At 47.1% G+C, this 14292-nt stretch overlaps 1 protein-coding gene across 1 annotated transcript; it reads left to right on the forward strand.

Annotated features, from left to right (window-relative positions):
• The first annotated feature begins 244 nt into the window (after positions 1-244).
• FAM83D (family with sequence similarity 83 member D) lies at positions 245-8694 on the forward strand. Its single transcript, XM_072112157.1, has 4 exons — positions 245-739; positions 4483-4650; positions 4739-4863; positions 5477-8694. The coding sequence occupies exons 1-4, from the start codon at positions 263-265 to the stop codon at positions 6429-6431; spliced, it is 1725 nt and encodes a 574-aa protein (XP_071968258.1). The 5' UTR covers positions 245-262; the 3' UTR covers positions 6432-8694.
• The last annotated feature ends 5598 nt before the right edge of the window (positions 8695-14292 follow it).

Below are 14292 nucleotides of genomic sequence, written 5' to 3' on the forward strand. Positions count from 1 at the left end.
GGGCTGCACACGTAACATGGTATAGGTAGCGCCTGTCAGTCACACACGTGTGGGCGTGGTTTAGCGTCTATAGGGGCGGGACTGCACACGTATCACATAACGTGGTATAGGTAGCGCCTGGCAGTCACACACATGTAGGCGTGGTTTAGCATATACAGGAGGCGGGTTGGCTAGGATTGGGCAGGGGATGTGTTGATTCAACCAATGAGCTGCCACCCCGGGTTTGTTTGGATTTAAATGCCCTATATAAAGTAGTGTGTGAATGGAGCGCTCAGTCGGTACCGCAGCCATGGCGAACCTGTCCCAGTGCCTGGATGACTTCTCCCTGGGCTCCCGCTGGCCCGCAGCCCCCCCGGACCTGTACAGTGAGGCGCAGCGCCTGGCTCTGGAGGAGCTGCTGTCCGGGGGGCCGGAGGCGCTGCGCCTCTTCCTGCAGCGGGAGAAGGTGCCGGGCTTCCTGTCAGAGCCCGAGGTCCGGGAGATCCTGAGCTCCGCCGCCACCGTGCAGTGCGGGGAGGACGAGGTGTCGGTGTCCGCCTCCATGGACTGCTCTTCCGTCACTTATTTCCCGGAGATCTCGGACGTGGAGCCCCCGCTCCTGGAGCTCGGCTGGCCGGCGTTCAGCGCCGGCTCCTACCGGGGAGCCACACGGGTGGACGTGCACTTCCAGCCCGGCTTTGGGGAGACCATCTACAGCTGCAAAGAGGCGGCCAGGTCCCTGATCAAAGCCGCCAGGGAGGTGGGTGTGCATGGTGACAAAGTGCCCCAATACCTGTCAAAAGCGCCCCCTATGGGTAACAAGTGTAGTGTCTGCAGGTGTCACAAGAGGATCTAAAATAGTCAGAAGAGACACTAGATCTCTATCCCATGAGAGTGCAGGGTCCCACAGATCTGATCCATAGAGGGACCTCTGACCCGGGGTGGGCTGGCAGGGGACGGGACCTCTGACCCGGGGTGGGCTGGCAGGGGACGGGACCTCTGACCCGGGGTGGGCTGGCAGGGGACGGGACCTCTGACCCGGGGTGGGCTGGCAGGGGACGGGACCTCTGACCCGGGGTGGGCTGGCAGGGGACGGGACCTCTGACCCGGGGTGGGATAAAGATGATTTGCATGTTAATTCTCTTGGGCGCAGGAGATGGGTTACTAGACCCCTTACTACTTTGAGTGGGGGACTAGTAATTTTGCTCCTTTGCGTTGGAAGCAGATATCTTGACCCTTAAACTTGCACTATGATCAAATATTTGGGGGATTAACAATATCCATTGAGTGACACTTATAGGTGTAGCATCATTGTAGATGTTTTTGTAGCCTTCATGCCTCATTACATGGGTCTTGGATTGAGGCTGGTCCGTCCTTTGAAGTTCCTGTTATCGTTTGAACAATAGCACATTATCATTGTACTGACATCCAGCAAAGTTCAGAAGGTCTAGACTGACTTGGAGAACATAGTTTTATGACTTCCCCTACTGTTTACACCCTTCAATGAAACCGTTCCTGGATTAAGGCCCATCCCTCGTATCGAGCAGTAACCTGGTTACCTTGGCTTTGTGGGTAGAGTTTCAATAATGAAAATAACCGCTTGTTATGGTGTCAATATTGGCTTTGGTCAGCGAGGCTGTAATTGTCACCACGTATAACTTTTATGGAGGCAAATCTTTAATATCCACCTATAAACCTTTCCCTTTCATGTCCTATAACTTATGATCCTACATTATGGATCGTCTGTCAGAAGGTGGAATGTATAATATTGGGGTATTCTTTCATTTCAATCTCTTCTAGTTTTTGGTAGAAAGCCCTAATGGGTTAATCCAAAATTCATTTAACGAAAAAGGTTTTACTTGTGAAAACACATTTTCAACGCTGATTCGTTGCCTGTTTAAGCCCGATTTAACAAGGCGTTTGCTGAATGACGAGGTTGGAGCGTTATTTTTGGGCTGGGTCTTGACTTGTAGCGTGGTGATTGAGTTATTGGACTAGCTTTGAAGACGGCTTGTAATGACTCCGGTCATAAAAGTTGTTAATGAGTGGCCTCCTAATTCCTAGAAAACGAGCTAAAAGTGGGATGTGCAAAATTATAAGCGATCACCTTTCACATTTGAGGAAGTGGCTCCATTTATGGGACTCATAAAGTTGGTAAAGTGATAGGGTATGTGCTGCTAAGTACAAATAGGGGGTCAGTCTTACTGCTGTGAGCACCATTTCACACAAATATGGGCACCCAAGTGCGTGCATCTTGCACCAGATCTGTATTCACTCCTAGGTGGAAGATGGAGGTTTTGGAAGCCCTATAGATGTTATTGCTGGTGGTCCCAGATTTCTCTTGATCTTGGATGGGTGATGGGTATACTTATGACACCATTCCTTTGAGGATACCTTTTTCTGAAGATCACCTTAATGATCCAGGGTTCTTTACTGTGCGAGCAGTGAGACTATGAAGCTCTCTGCCTCAAGATGTTGTAAAGGTTGATAATTTGAACATGTTGAAGAGGGGCCTGGATGCCTTTCTGGAGAGCAATAATATCACATGGAATGGGAATAAAACTTTTTTGTTAGTAGTGTCTGCTGATCCAGGGAGTTATTCTGACCTCCATATTTGGGGTCGGGAAGAATTTTTTTCCTGATTTGGGCCAACTGGCATCAGCCTTTCAGGGCTTTTGCCTTCTCCTGGATCAACCCAACATAATGTTTAGGTTGGACTTGATGGACTGATGTCTTTTTCTATCTTTTTTACTATGATATACTTAACTAACTTTCCGACAATAGTGTGAGGAGATTCTGTTCATCAACTTTACGTGTCCGCTCTGATCTAATGTCTGTCTATAGATTGATAAAATGTTTTAACTGGACACTGCGAGTAGGAGACGTGACTGGTAAATGACAATTGACAACTGAAAGCTGGAGTTTCTTCGGAATCGTTTGAGTATTGGGATAAATAAATTCAGATTCGCATCTTTGAGAACATCCTACAAGGTGGTTTGTATTTTGTTAGTATATTTGTCACTATGATCTTATTATGGGGTCATCATTTCTGTAGTCAAGTTGACAGTATGCCGGGTGCTGATAAGTAATCCATTACTTAAGAGGGTGACGCTCATTCATTCTACACATTGAGAAAGTTGAGTGCTGGGCCCCTTCTCCATGGCTTATTTTGGTGCCTTGGGTTGTTATGCAAATACCTGTCCATTTAACTCGGCATCAACTACATGGTTATCGTAGCATCAGCATTAGTAGAGCCCTTGGGGTCTGCTGATTCAGTGATTTCAGCTGGGAATCTACAGAAACTTTCTCTAAGACCTTAACTCATCCTGTGTCTCAACTTGCTCAACCCCGAATGCAGATGGCAACCCCCTCAAAATTGTGCAGCGATGTATCATTCTTGGATGTTTCTCGTTACATTCCTTCTGCTCATCTGTCCCCTTAAATATTTTGTGATCCTTCATAGGAGGGAAGTTGTTGGTTATTTTCAGGTGGCTAAAGCCAATACTTGATGCTGCTACCTCATCTGAAAAGCTATTCATATATGAAGGCACAGAATGGACAAGTCTAGACTTGACATGGAAGCTTTAGCCAAATTATACCTGTTGTACAATCAGATACCTTGCAGGTTTAGTGGAAGGTTCCTGTATATTCAAGTTAATCCAGAGAGAATCTGAGAACCGTTTAATTGTCCTCTATAGAGGAGCCAAGGAATCCGGTCCTCAAGGTGGAAGAATACTTGTCTGTATATCACATTTGTCTGTATAGATAGACTGGACAAACTTTTTTTCAAATAAAGATTATTTAAGGATGGAAGATTCATTATATTTTTCACCCAACAAGTCGGTGGAGAATGTTAAAGGAAACCTACCACATGATAAGGTAGGTGTAAGATGGAAATACCGAGCACCAGCTCAGGGTGAGCTGGTGCCGGAGATTATTTTTGTTAGTGTCCTAAACTGCTGCATTGCAGTTTTAAACACTTTTTAAACTTTATAGCCGAAGCTGCTTCGGCGCAGGGAGGTACGCGCTCGGCGCACCATGCGCGATACCGTGCGCGCGCCTACATAGGAAATGCCAGGGAGCCGCACGATCGCGCACTTGGTGCGCCGAAGCTCCTTAGGCCGTAAAGTTTAAAAAGTGTTTTAAACCGCGATGCAGCGGTTTAGGACACTAACAAAAATAAGCTCCGGCACCAGAGCCAATTGCAGTCCAGGGAAACTAATGTTCACCGATTCTGCCTATTACGTTTTGTTTAGCTATGATATTGAGGAAATCTTCAAAACATTGATCTAACAAGGTTCCTTATTTCAAGAACTAGTAGTAGTACTTTTGATTGTAAGACGACACATTGACTTCACACATTGAAAGCCTTACTAGGTGCTTTCCTGTCTTAAAGGTTGGATAGAGGCTGGCTGAAGTGATCATCCATATTAGTCATGGTTATCATTTTGTTGTGGACCTGATGGGTTTATTGATTCTGAATTCTTCTCTCTTCCTCCTCAGGTGATCGCTGTAGTCATGGATTCCTTTACAGATAATGACATCTTCCGTGATATTCATGAGGTTTGTCGAAAACGCAGAGTTCCAGTTTACATCTTGCTGGATGAGGCACAGATGCCCCACTTTCTTACTATGTGTCAGAACCTTGGCGTTTCTATAGAGAATGAACAGGTATAGATGCTCAGTATTTACCTTTTAGCCTTAACATTTAGCTTGTCGTACCATAATTATGGTTACTCATTGGGTTTTGTCTTTTCAGCTTATGAGGGTCCGAACATTAACCGGAAATAACTATTACACCAGGTCTGGTGCCAAGATTGTTGGAAAGGCTCGGGAGAAGTTTCTGCTTGTGGATGGGTTGAAGGTCGCTACTGGAAGTTATAGGTACGTTATCAACACATGTATACCATGTGACTCATCTTTGACACGATTGCTAATATTACAGGGGGGTTAGCAACAAAAGATCTTTATTATCCATCTACAGTCTGATCACAGGTGGTCCAACTGTTAGGACTCCCAGCGATTGGAAAGTGCACCAAACCAAATGGAGTGTGCTCCATCGCTTCTATGGGACTTCCAAAACAGTTGTCCTGTAACTTCTCTAAGAAGATCCGTAGAAGTGAATTTTGCACAATTTGTAGTTCAAGGGACTTTCAGGTTTCCCCAAGTCAGTCCCAAGCAATCAGACTTTTTTCTTTGGTGGCTCATCCCCTTTTTTATTAGCCATTTTAGGTAGCTGGTCTAGTGAACATTTAATTAAGAGATGTATCTCTTGAATCTTCCCATAAAGCTTGGCCGTGCTCTCAATCAGGCATTAGTAGTGACATTTCTTCCATGAGAACAAAAGGACTTGACCTGTAGAGATCCAATTGCCAGATAATTTGATCAGATGGTGAACTGCTCTTGGCAGCGTTGTCAGGTTAGGTATGTAGCAGGCTTTTGTTTGTACTGTGGTAGGTTACTTACACTGCATACGTTTTTCTTTGTGTCTTCTCAGCTTCACTTGGATGGATGGAAAGCTCAACAGCAGTAATATGATTGTGTTAAATGGACAAGTGGTGGAAAAATTTGACCTCCAGTTCAGAATCCTCTACGCTCAGTCCAAACCAATCAGTACAAAACTCATTTCAAGCATCCGAAACCATCCAATATCTTTAGCTAAAATGACGTGTAATCCAGCGGCTCTAAGAAATCCATTATTGAGCAGTCTTCTACATCTGGAGATGTCAAAACTCTCCAGCACTCCAAAGAGAAATAACGCTGATGCCAAACCAATGTGGGACAAAAACTGTGATCTGTCAAATAATCTAAAGGCTTTTGAGGATGATTTGATGCAGAATTGTGAAATAATCTCTGGCCTGAAGGAGACTCTGAGTGTGAGTACTCAGACTGAGCCATGGGAAGGTCAGAGGACTGCAAAGGCAATGGACGCAGCCACCCAAACAAATGTCTCTACCTCAACTGCTGGGACACAAACGGCTGTCCTGGCAAGGGTGGCTTCTACCCAAACTTCTGTGTTCTCAAGGTCTATAACTACACAGACAACTAATGTCCCAGAGACCTCAGCAGCTTCTCATCAAACCACATCCACCTCTAAAACAACAAGATTATCATCCTCTTCTTTTACATCCTCATCATCCTCCTCGTCTTCTATGTCCTCCACCAGTACAGGCTCCAATACCTCACTTCGCTCCTCTGACATCACAGGCAGTGGACTGAATCTTTCAGATTATTCAATGCGGGATTCCTTTAAGAAACTTGCCAAGGACCGACAAGTTCATTATACTTCTATAAGATCTAAACTGGACCACATGGTTTCCATACTTTCTAGGAAAAACCGCTTTGCCAACACGTTCTACGCCTGTGAACCCACTAGTTATGGTTTACAAAGAACCATTATGCACAGCAGTATGTTCAACCTCCGCGACGGTGCTCGCTTTGCTCACATGTAATAAGGGATATGCCTTATAGTTAAGGGTTACAATTTGCCTATCCACATGATCATTGTGATCCCCTCTAGTCACAAGAACAGGGGGTCTTATAACTCTAGTAAGTGGACATGGTCATTTAGCCCCAGTTGATTTCTATGGGTCTTGGTTGAGATGGTGACTTAGTACTGAGCTTTCTTCGACAGTCCATTGCATTTGGGCATGACTTGCTTGGGTTTCTTGGGCACAAGACCTCTATTGTACTTATCAGTAGGGGAGCCACTGGTCAGACACATTATCTATTGTGTGGATAGGTAATTGGATGCCATTGTGGGTGGAAGTTGGTAGAGAAGAATATTTTTTAGAGACATATGAGTTAGTCTCCTAGACTAATATTTCTTGAGCTCGCTACTACTTAAATATATCTGCTGTACCTCTCGCACTTTAGGCTTATGCAACTAGAGTAATAGATACTTGAGTAATAGTACTCAGAACGTGTAACACGAATGCCTCTCTTGCCCCCTGTTCTTTTGAAGAACGTCTGCCGGTGTTTTCGATACAAATGCCAACTTCTATCTTCACCTTGGTATGTTTTTGATGGAGCAACATTTTGAGGTATGCACTGTTTTTGCCTAGGGCAATTGAGGACTGATGCTTGGACTTCCAGGAAGGTAGATACGCTCAAACCTGAGACATTCAACATCTCCCGAGGCAGAATATGGGACAGGTTCGGACTCTTACCAATTCCGGAATGCAGTTTTCCTTTCGCACCTGCCTTTACCACTTCTTGTAAACTGCATTGCACCTGTTTGAGTCTTTTGTAACATACATTCTTTTTTTAATTTATCTATTTTCCTCGATACTACTGATGGATTAATGCTTTTAGTACTGAGCTATGCAATGCCATGGTCTTTTAATAGGTTTAACAAGCAGCCGGGGAAGGGAGCTACGTGTTACTGCAATCTGATACTTCCCAAGGAAGTTTGTAAAGGCTCTTTAGGAGCCATTGTCTGTTAAAGCGAGTGTGCGGAAGGCTGGAAGTAGTGACCTTGTGCTAGAAACCTAAAATATATTGGATACAAAAATACTAATTATTCAGCCAAAAAAAAGCTAGTCTAGTTTGTTGACAAAGGGAATTTTTTTTTTTAAGATACTTTAGATTTTTTTTCCATTTATTGTACCTTTAAAATAACTAATGCCCTATCCTTACTGGAGGTGGAACCTTACCACCCATGGGTCACACAGACTTCTGGTCAATTCAGACTCTGGGAATGGTATATGTAGTGCTTGATCTTTGTTAATCCAATAGACTGCGAAAGCAGCACTAGTGTGCATGAATAATTCTTAGGCCACATTCACACAGCCATGTGCTCTCCAGGCTGAAACCTGGGCGTAGCATATGGGCAAGTGGGGGAGAGGGATCCTAACCCTTCCATAGATAGGCGAGCAGCTACACATCCTCCTAAATATAGGAAATGACCTATAAATTGTGCCTCAGCCGCCCAGCTCAATCACTGGACTATGACCTGGTGGAATAGACCTCAATGGGGGCCGTGATCTAGTTGCAAATGGTGCGGCCATATCACAGTCTCCATACGGTCATGTGAATGGGGCTTTACTTCATTCAGGTCACCTATGATATTTGGCAACTCATTTAAATGTGTTGTATCCTAAGCTGATCGTGTGTCTCCAAAGAGACTACGGACCTGCATTTTTTTTTTTTTTGCACAAATCATCCAATCAGATGTTTGTGTGAAAACTTATCAAATTGTAGGAGCAAAGGCTTAATATGTAAGTGTAATAGAAAACAGGGGAATGGCTGCTGACTCCACAGATAATCGGAGCACTATAGGAATCTTTGAAGAATCTTTGAAGACACTTTCTAAGTCCAGGTCACTACTCCTACCCCAGCGACACCAGCCCCACGAGATTTGTTGACCGTAATTTTATATGCGGATTTAAAACCTGTTGAATACCTGTTTACAGTGGCAATTATTTCTGTCATGCACTTTGTTCTATCCTTTGTACTTTTTGTTATGGAGATTATTTTGTTTGCAAATGTGTTTTATAACTTTAGTATGCGAGGGGGCGGGGGTGGAGGTTTGTGTTTAAAGTTTTGGAAAATCTGTATGAAAAGGGTTTATTGGAAATATAAGAGGGTAATATTATGCATGCACTTTGGTGATGGTACCTGCAGCACTGGAAGACGTGTTGCTGAGACTTAATATTTGTTTTCCAAGTGTAACATACGGGAATAATAATAATAAAACCAAGAGTTTTGTGTCAATTCCTTTTGCTGTGTGTAGGTGGTGAGTGGGTACGATGTGATGAGAACATTACATTCTCAAGAAGGCTGAGAAACCAACCATCGGGGGACATCTGTTTTGAGAAGAGGGGTCGCCCAGCCCCCATCTTGGTGTAAGAGCTGATCGCTGGGGGTCTCAGCAGAGTCTAACAAAGTAGACAACCCTTTTCATAGGAGGCCTGCACAGCTCAGATGCAATAAACAGCTGATTTTGGTGGGGAAAGCCTTATCCATTGCAGAAGGAATACTGTATTAGGCTATATTCACATGAACATTTGGGAGACTTATATATACGACCCCCCCATACACTTCAATGGCCTCAATGGCACCGTACAGGAGCGGTATGGTGTTGCACTGGACTGTTCCGTAGCCCGTTGGAGAGGGGTGGGGGTGAGTAGCGCTCATCCCCTGCACCAATGTATGCCCGCCACACTACGGTATGACGGGCATACACCGTGTGAATATAGCCTTATTGTAAGAACTCTCTGCATGGGTTCTCATACGCTCTTTTCTGCATTGCAGTATCCCTGGAAAGCTGGGTAGCTTATTCTGGAGCTCAGTACAAGTCTCAGCTGTGGGTTGGGCGATGCAGGGACTTGCCAGTCAGCTGCTTGGACCGCATCCAGTGGCTGGATAAATAACTAATCCCCAGTTTACTCAGGTCTGGTTATACTTTCTCTTGTGACTTTTAGTACTTCTTCTTTTTGTTTGTTTTGCTGGATCTGGTACCCTAACCCTGAACCCAGCCTGAGCTGGTACCTGAGGCTGCATCTGCCAGGAGCTGGTACCCTGAACCTGTACCCGAAGCCGTATCCAGCCGGAGCTGGAACGTCTCAAAAAGAAAGTTAGCCAAATCCAATGCAATTTTCAATGAATTAGCTTTGACTAGAGTGTTACTTTAAGTTCTATGCTGTTTCCTTTAATCCCACAGCAATGGGCTGGGGTTGTAAAAATGAGTGCAGCTCCTCAGTGACCACCTCAGTGTGATAGAGACAGGGATATATCTTCAGAAGATTAAGGTAGGGATTCTCCTTTACGCCCTGTATAAGGATTTAGTCTTCACTTCTATGAATTCTTGGTGCAGTGTAATGAGTAATTACTAGAGATGAGCGAACATACTCGTCCGAGCTTGATGCTCGTTCGAGCATTAGCGTACTCGAAACTGCTCGTTGCTCGGACGAATACTTCGCCTGCTCGAGAAAATGGCAGCTCCCGCCGTTTTGCTTTTTGGCGGCCAGAAACAGAGCCAATCACAAGCCAGGAGACTCTGCACTCCACCCAGCATGACGTGGTACCCTTACACGTCGATAGCAGTGGTTGGCTGGCCAGATCAGGTGACCCTGGGATAGACTAGCCGCTGCCCGCGCTGCTCGGATCATTCTGTGTCTGGATGCCGCTAGGGAGAGAGCTGCTGCTGGTCAGGGAAAGCGTTAGGGTGTTCTATTAGAATAGTGTTAGGCAGGAGTGATTCTCCAAGAACCCAACAGCCCTTCTTAGGGCTACAATAACGTTATACTTTTTTTTTTTTTTGTTTGCTTGTGGCTGGGCTTGCTGGCACTAGTAGTGCAGCTAGTACCATATTGTGAGGAATTTGCAGGGGGACTTGCTACCGTTGTGTTTAGCTCTTAGTGACACACATATCCACCTCAAACACCAAAGTGGGAAAATTTATTAGGGGTTTGATTTCAATTAGGCAGAGTCTGGCAGTTTCTTTTTATTTTACGTTTATTTTTTCATAACTCAGCGTCATCTCATCAGTGTGCTTTCATACTTGGCTAGAAAATAGCCAAAGGAGAATCCAAACGGCTTACTTACGCCTACAATAGCGTTATATATATTTTATTTCTGGTTGATCTGCTGGTGGCTGTCCTTGCTGCAGTGCATATACTAGCCAATTGTGAGCAATTTGTAGTGAGACTTGCGACCGCTGTGTTTTGCGCTTAGTGACGCACATATCCATCGCAAAGACCGAAGTGGGATAATTTATTAGGGGTTGGATTTCAATTAGGCACAGTCTGCCATTTACTTTTTATTTTATGTTTATTTTTTCATAACTCAGCGTCATCTCATCTGGCATAGTAGTGTGCTTTCATAGTTGGCTAGAAAATAGCCATAGCAATAGGATAGCATCGTTTGGTTTTAAAAACTAAAAAACACAAAAAAAAAAAAAAAAACGTTATAAAACTTTCATTTTCAAAATGTTTAACCCGAGGGCTAGGGGTAGAGGGCGGGGACGTGGGCGTCCAACTACTGCAGGGGTCAGAGGCCGTGGTCCTGGGCGGGGTGAGACACCACCTGCTTATGAGGGAGCAGGGGAACGCCGCAGAGCTACACTCCCTAGGTTCATGTCTGAAGTTACTGGGACTCGTGGTAGAGCACTGTTGAGGCCAGAACAGTGCGAACAGGTGATGTCGTGGATTGCCGACAATGCTTCGAGCAATTTGTCCACCAGTCAGTCTTCCACGCAGTCCACCCATGTCACCGAAATCGGCACTCCTCCAGCTCCTGCACCTCAGCCTCCTCCCCCCCCAGTCTGCCCCCTCCCAGGAAAATTTGGCATTTGAACCGGCATACTCTGAGGAACTGTTTTCTGGACCCTTCCCACAGTCACAAACCACTTGTCCAGTTGCTGCTGAGCAATTTTCCGATGTCCAGGTTTTCCACCAGTCGCAGTCTGTGGGTGATGATGACCTTCTTGACGTAGTGGCAGAAGTGTTTAAAGAGGTGTCCGACGATGAGGAGACACGGTTGTCAGACAGTGGTGAAGTTGTTGTCAGGGCAGGAAGTCCGAGGGGGGAGCAGACTGAGGGATCGGAGGATGATGAGGTGACAGACCCAAGCTGGGTTGAGAGGCCGGGTGAACACAGTGCTTCTGAGACGGAGGAGAGTCCTATAGCAGAACAGGTTGGAAGAGGCAGTGGTGGGGCCAGACGGAGAGGCAGGGCCAGAGCTGGTGCATCAGCGCCAAATGTGTCAACTAGTGAAGCTCCCGTGGCGAGGGCTCCCGCGGCGAGGGCTAGATTTTCAGAAGTCTGGAGGTTCTTTAAGGAAACACCGGATGACCGACGGACTGTGGTGTGCAACCTTTGCCAAACCAGGATCAGCAGGGGTTCCACCACTACTAGCTTAACTACCACCAGTATGCGCAGGCATATGAATGCTAAACACCCGAATCAGTGGCACCAAGCCCGTTCACCTCCGGCCGTGCACACCACTGCTCCTTCCCCTGTGTCAGCTGATAGTCAGCCCCCTGCCCAGGACCCTGGCACAAAAACCCCATCGTTGCCTCCACGATCCTCCACAGCATCCACCAGCGTTCAGCTCTCCATACCCCAGACGCTGGAGCGGAAAAGAAAATATAGTGCAACCCACCCGCACGCCCAAGCCCTTAATGTCCACATCTCCAGATTGCTTAGCCTGGAGATGCTGCCCTATAGGCTAGTAGAGACCGAGGCCTTTCGCAACCTCATGGCAGCGGCCGCCCCTCGGTATTCGGTCCCCAGCCGCCACTACTTTTCCCGATGTGCCATCCCAGCCCTGCACCAGCACGTGTCAGACAACATCATCCGTGCCCTGACCAACGCCGTTGCTGACAAGGTCCACCTGACCACGGACACGTGGACGAGTGCTGCCGGGCAGGGCCACTATATATCGCTGACGGCACATTGGGTTAACTTGGTGGAGGCTGGGACCGAGTCTGACCCTGGGGCTGGTCATATACTGCCGACGCCGAGGATTGCGGGGCCTACCTCGGTCCAGGTCTCAAAGGCCTACTATGCCTCCTCCTCCTCCCACCCCTCCTCCACCTCCTCCTCCGAACTACCATCCGTGGGCATGGCGCCATCAGTCGCTAGCTCTAGGCACAGCAGCAGTGCCGTCGCTAAGCGACAGCAGGCGGTGCTCAAACTGCTGAGCCTAGGCGATAAAAGGCACACCGCCCAAGAACTATTACAGGGCATCACGGCGCAGACTGATCTGTGGCTGGCACCGCTGAACCTGAAGCCAGGCATGGTTGTGTGTGACAACGGCCGTAACCTGGTGGCGGCTCTGCAACTCGGCAGACTGACACATGTGCCATGCCTGGCCCATGTGTTAAATCTGATAGTTCAGCGTTTCCTCAAGACATACCCCAATCTGTCAGATTTGCTCACGAAGGTGCGCCGCATCTGTGCGCATTTCAGGAAGTCCAGCACAGATGCTGCCACTCTCAGGGCAGCGCAGCGCCGCCTCCAACTGCCCGCTCACCGACTGTTGTGCGACGTGCCCACGAGGTGGAATTCAACATTAACCATGTTATCCAGAGTTTACCAGCAGCGCAGAGCGATTGTAGACTGCCAGATGTCAACTTCCACCAGAACTGGTAGTCAGGTCAGTCAGCTTCCTCAAGTCTACAATGAGGAGTGGACGTGGATGTCTGATATCTGTCAGGTGCTGAGTAACTTTTAGGAGTCAACACAGATGGTCAGTGGTGATGCCGCCATCATCAGCCTCACCATCCCGCTGCTTGGCCTGTTGAAAAACTCTCTGGTCAGCATGAAGTCGGAAGCTTTGCGCTCGTCACAAGAGACGGGGGAAGAAGATTCCCTTGTTGATAGCCAAAGCACCCTTAGGTCTGTTTCTCAGCACATATCGGAGGAGGTGGAGGAGGATGAGGAGGAGAATGTTGGCGAGACAGAATAGGGGACCATTGTTCAGTCCTTCACTGTTCAGCGTGTATGGGCAGAAGAAGAGGAGTTGGAGGAGGAGGAAATGGACAGTCAGGCCAGTGAGGGGAGTGAATTCTTGCGCGTTGGGACTCTGGCGCATATGGCAGATTTCATGCTAGGCTGCCTATCCCGTGACCCTCATGTTCAAAGAATTTATTCCAGCACCGATTACTGGGTATTCACTCTCCTGGACCCACGGTACAAGCAAAATCTTTCCACTCTCATCCCTGGAGAGGAAAGGAGTGTGAGAATGCATGAATACCAGCAGGCCCTGGTGCACAAGCTGAAACAGTATTTCCCTTCTGACAGCGCTAGCGGCAGAGTGCGTAGTTCTGCGGGACAAGTAGCGAGGGAGAGTAGGCGAGCAGGCAGCTTGTCCAGCACTGGCAAGGGTACGCTTTACAAGGCTTTTGCCAGCTTTATGTCACCCCAGCAAGACACTGTCACCTGTCCCCAGTCTCGGCAGAGTAGGGCTGATCTTTACAGAAAGATGGTGAGGGAGTACGTAGCTGACCATACCATCGTCCTAAATGATCACACAGCTCCCTACAACTACTGGGTTTCAAAGCTGGACATGTGGCACGAACTGGCGCTGTACGCCTTGGAGGTTCTTGCCTGCCCTGCCGCTAGCGTCTTGTCCAAGCGGGTTTTCAGTGCAGCTGGTGGCATCATCACCGATAAGCGTACACGCCTGTCGACTGACAGCGCTGACAGGCTGACAGGCTTATTAAGATGAATAAAGCCTGGATTTCTCATAATTTCCAATCTCCACCAGGTGAAGGAAGCTCAACCTGAATAATTTATGCACTCCTCCTCCTCCTCCTCATTTTCCTCCTTCTCCTCCTCTTTGTACACTAAAGCAGAGGAAACTGGC

The sequence above is a fragment of the Engystomops pustulosus genome, chromosome 6 (assembly GCF_040894005.1).
Source record: "Engystomops pustulosus chromosome 6, aEngPut4.maternal, whole genome shotgun sequence".
Taxonomy (NCBI): Eukaryota; Metazoa; Chordata; class Amphibia; order Anura; family Leptodactylidae; genus Engystomops; species Engystomops pustulosus.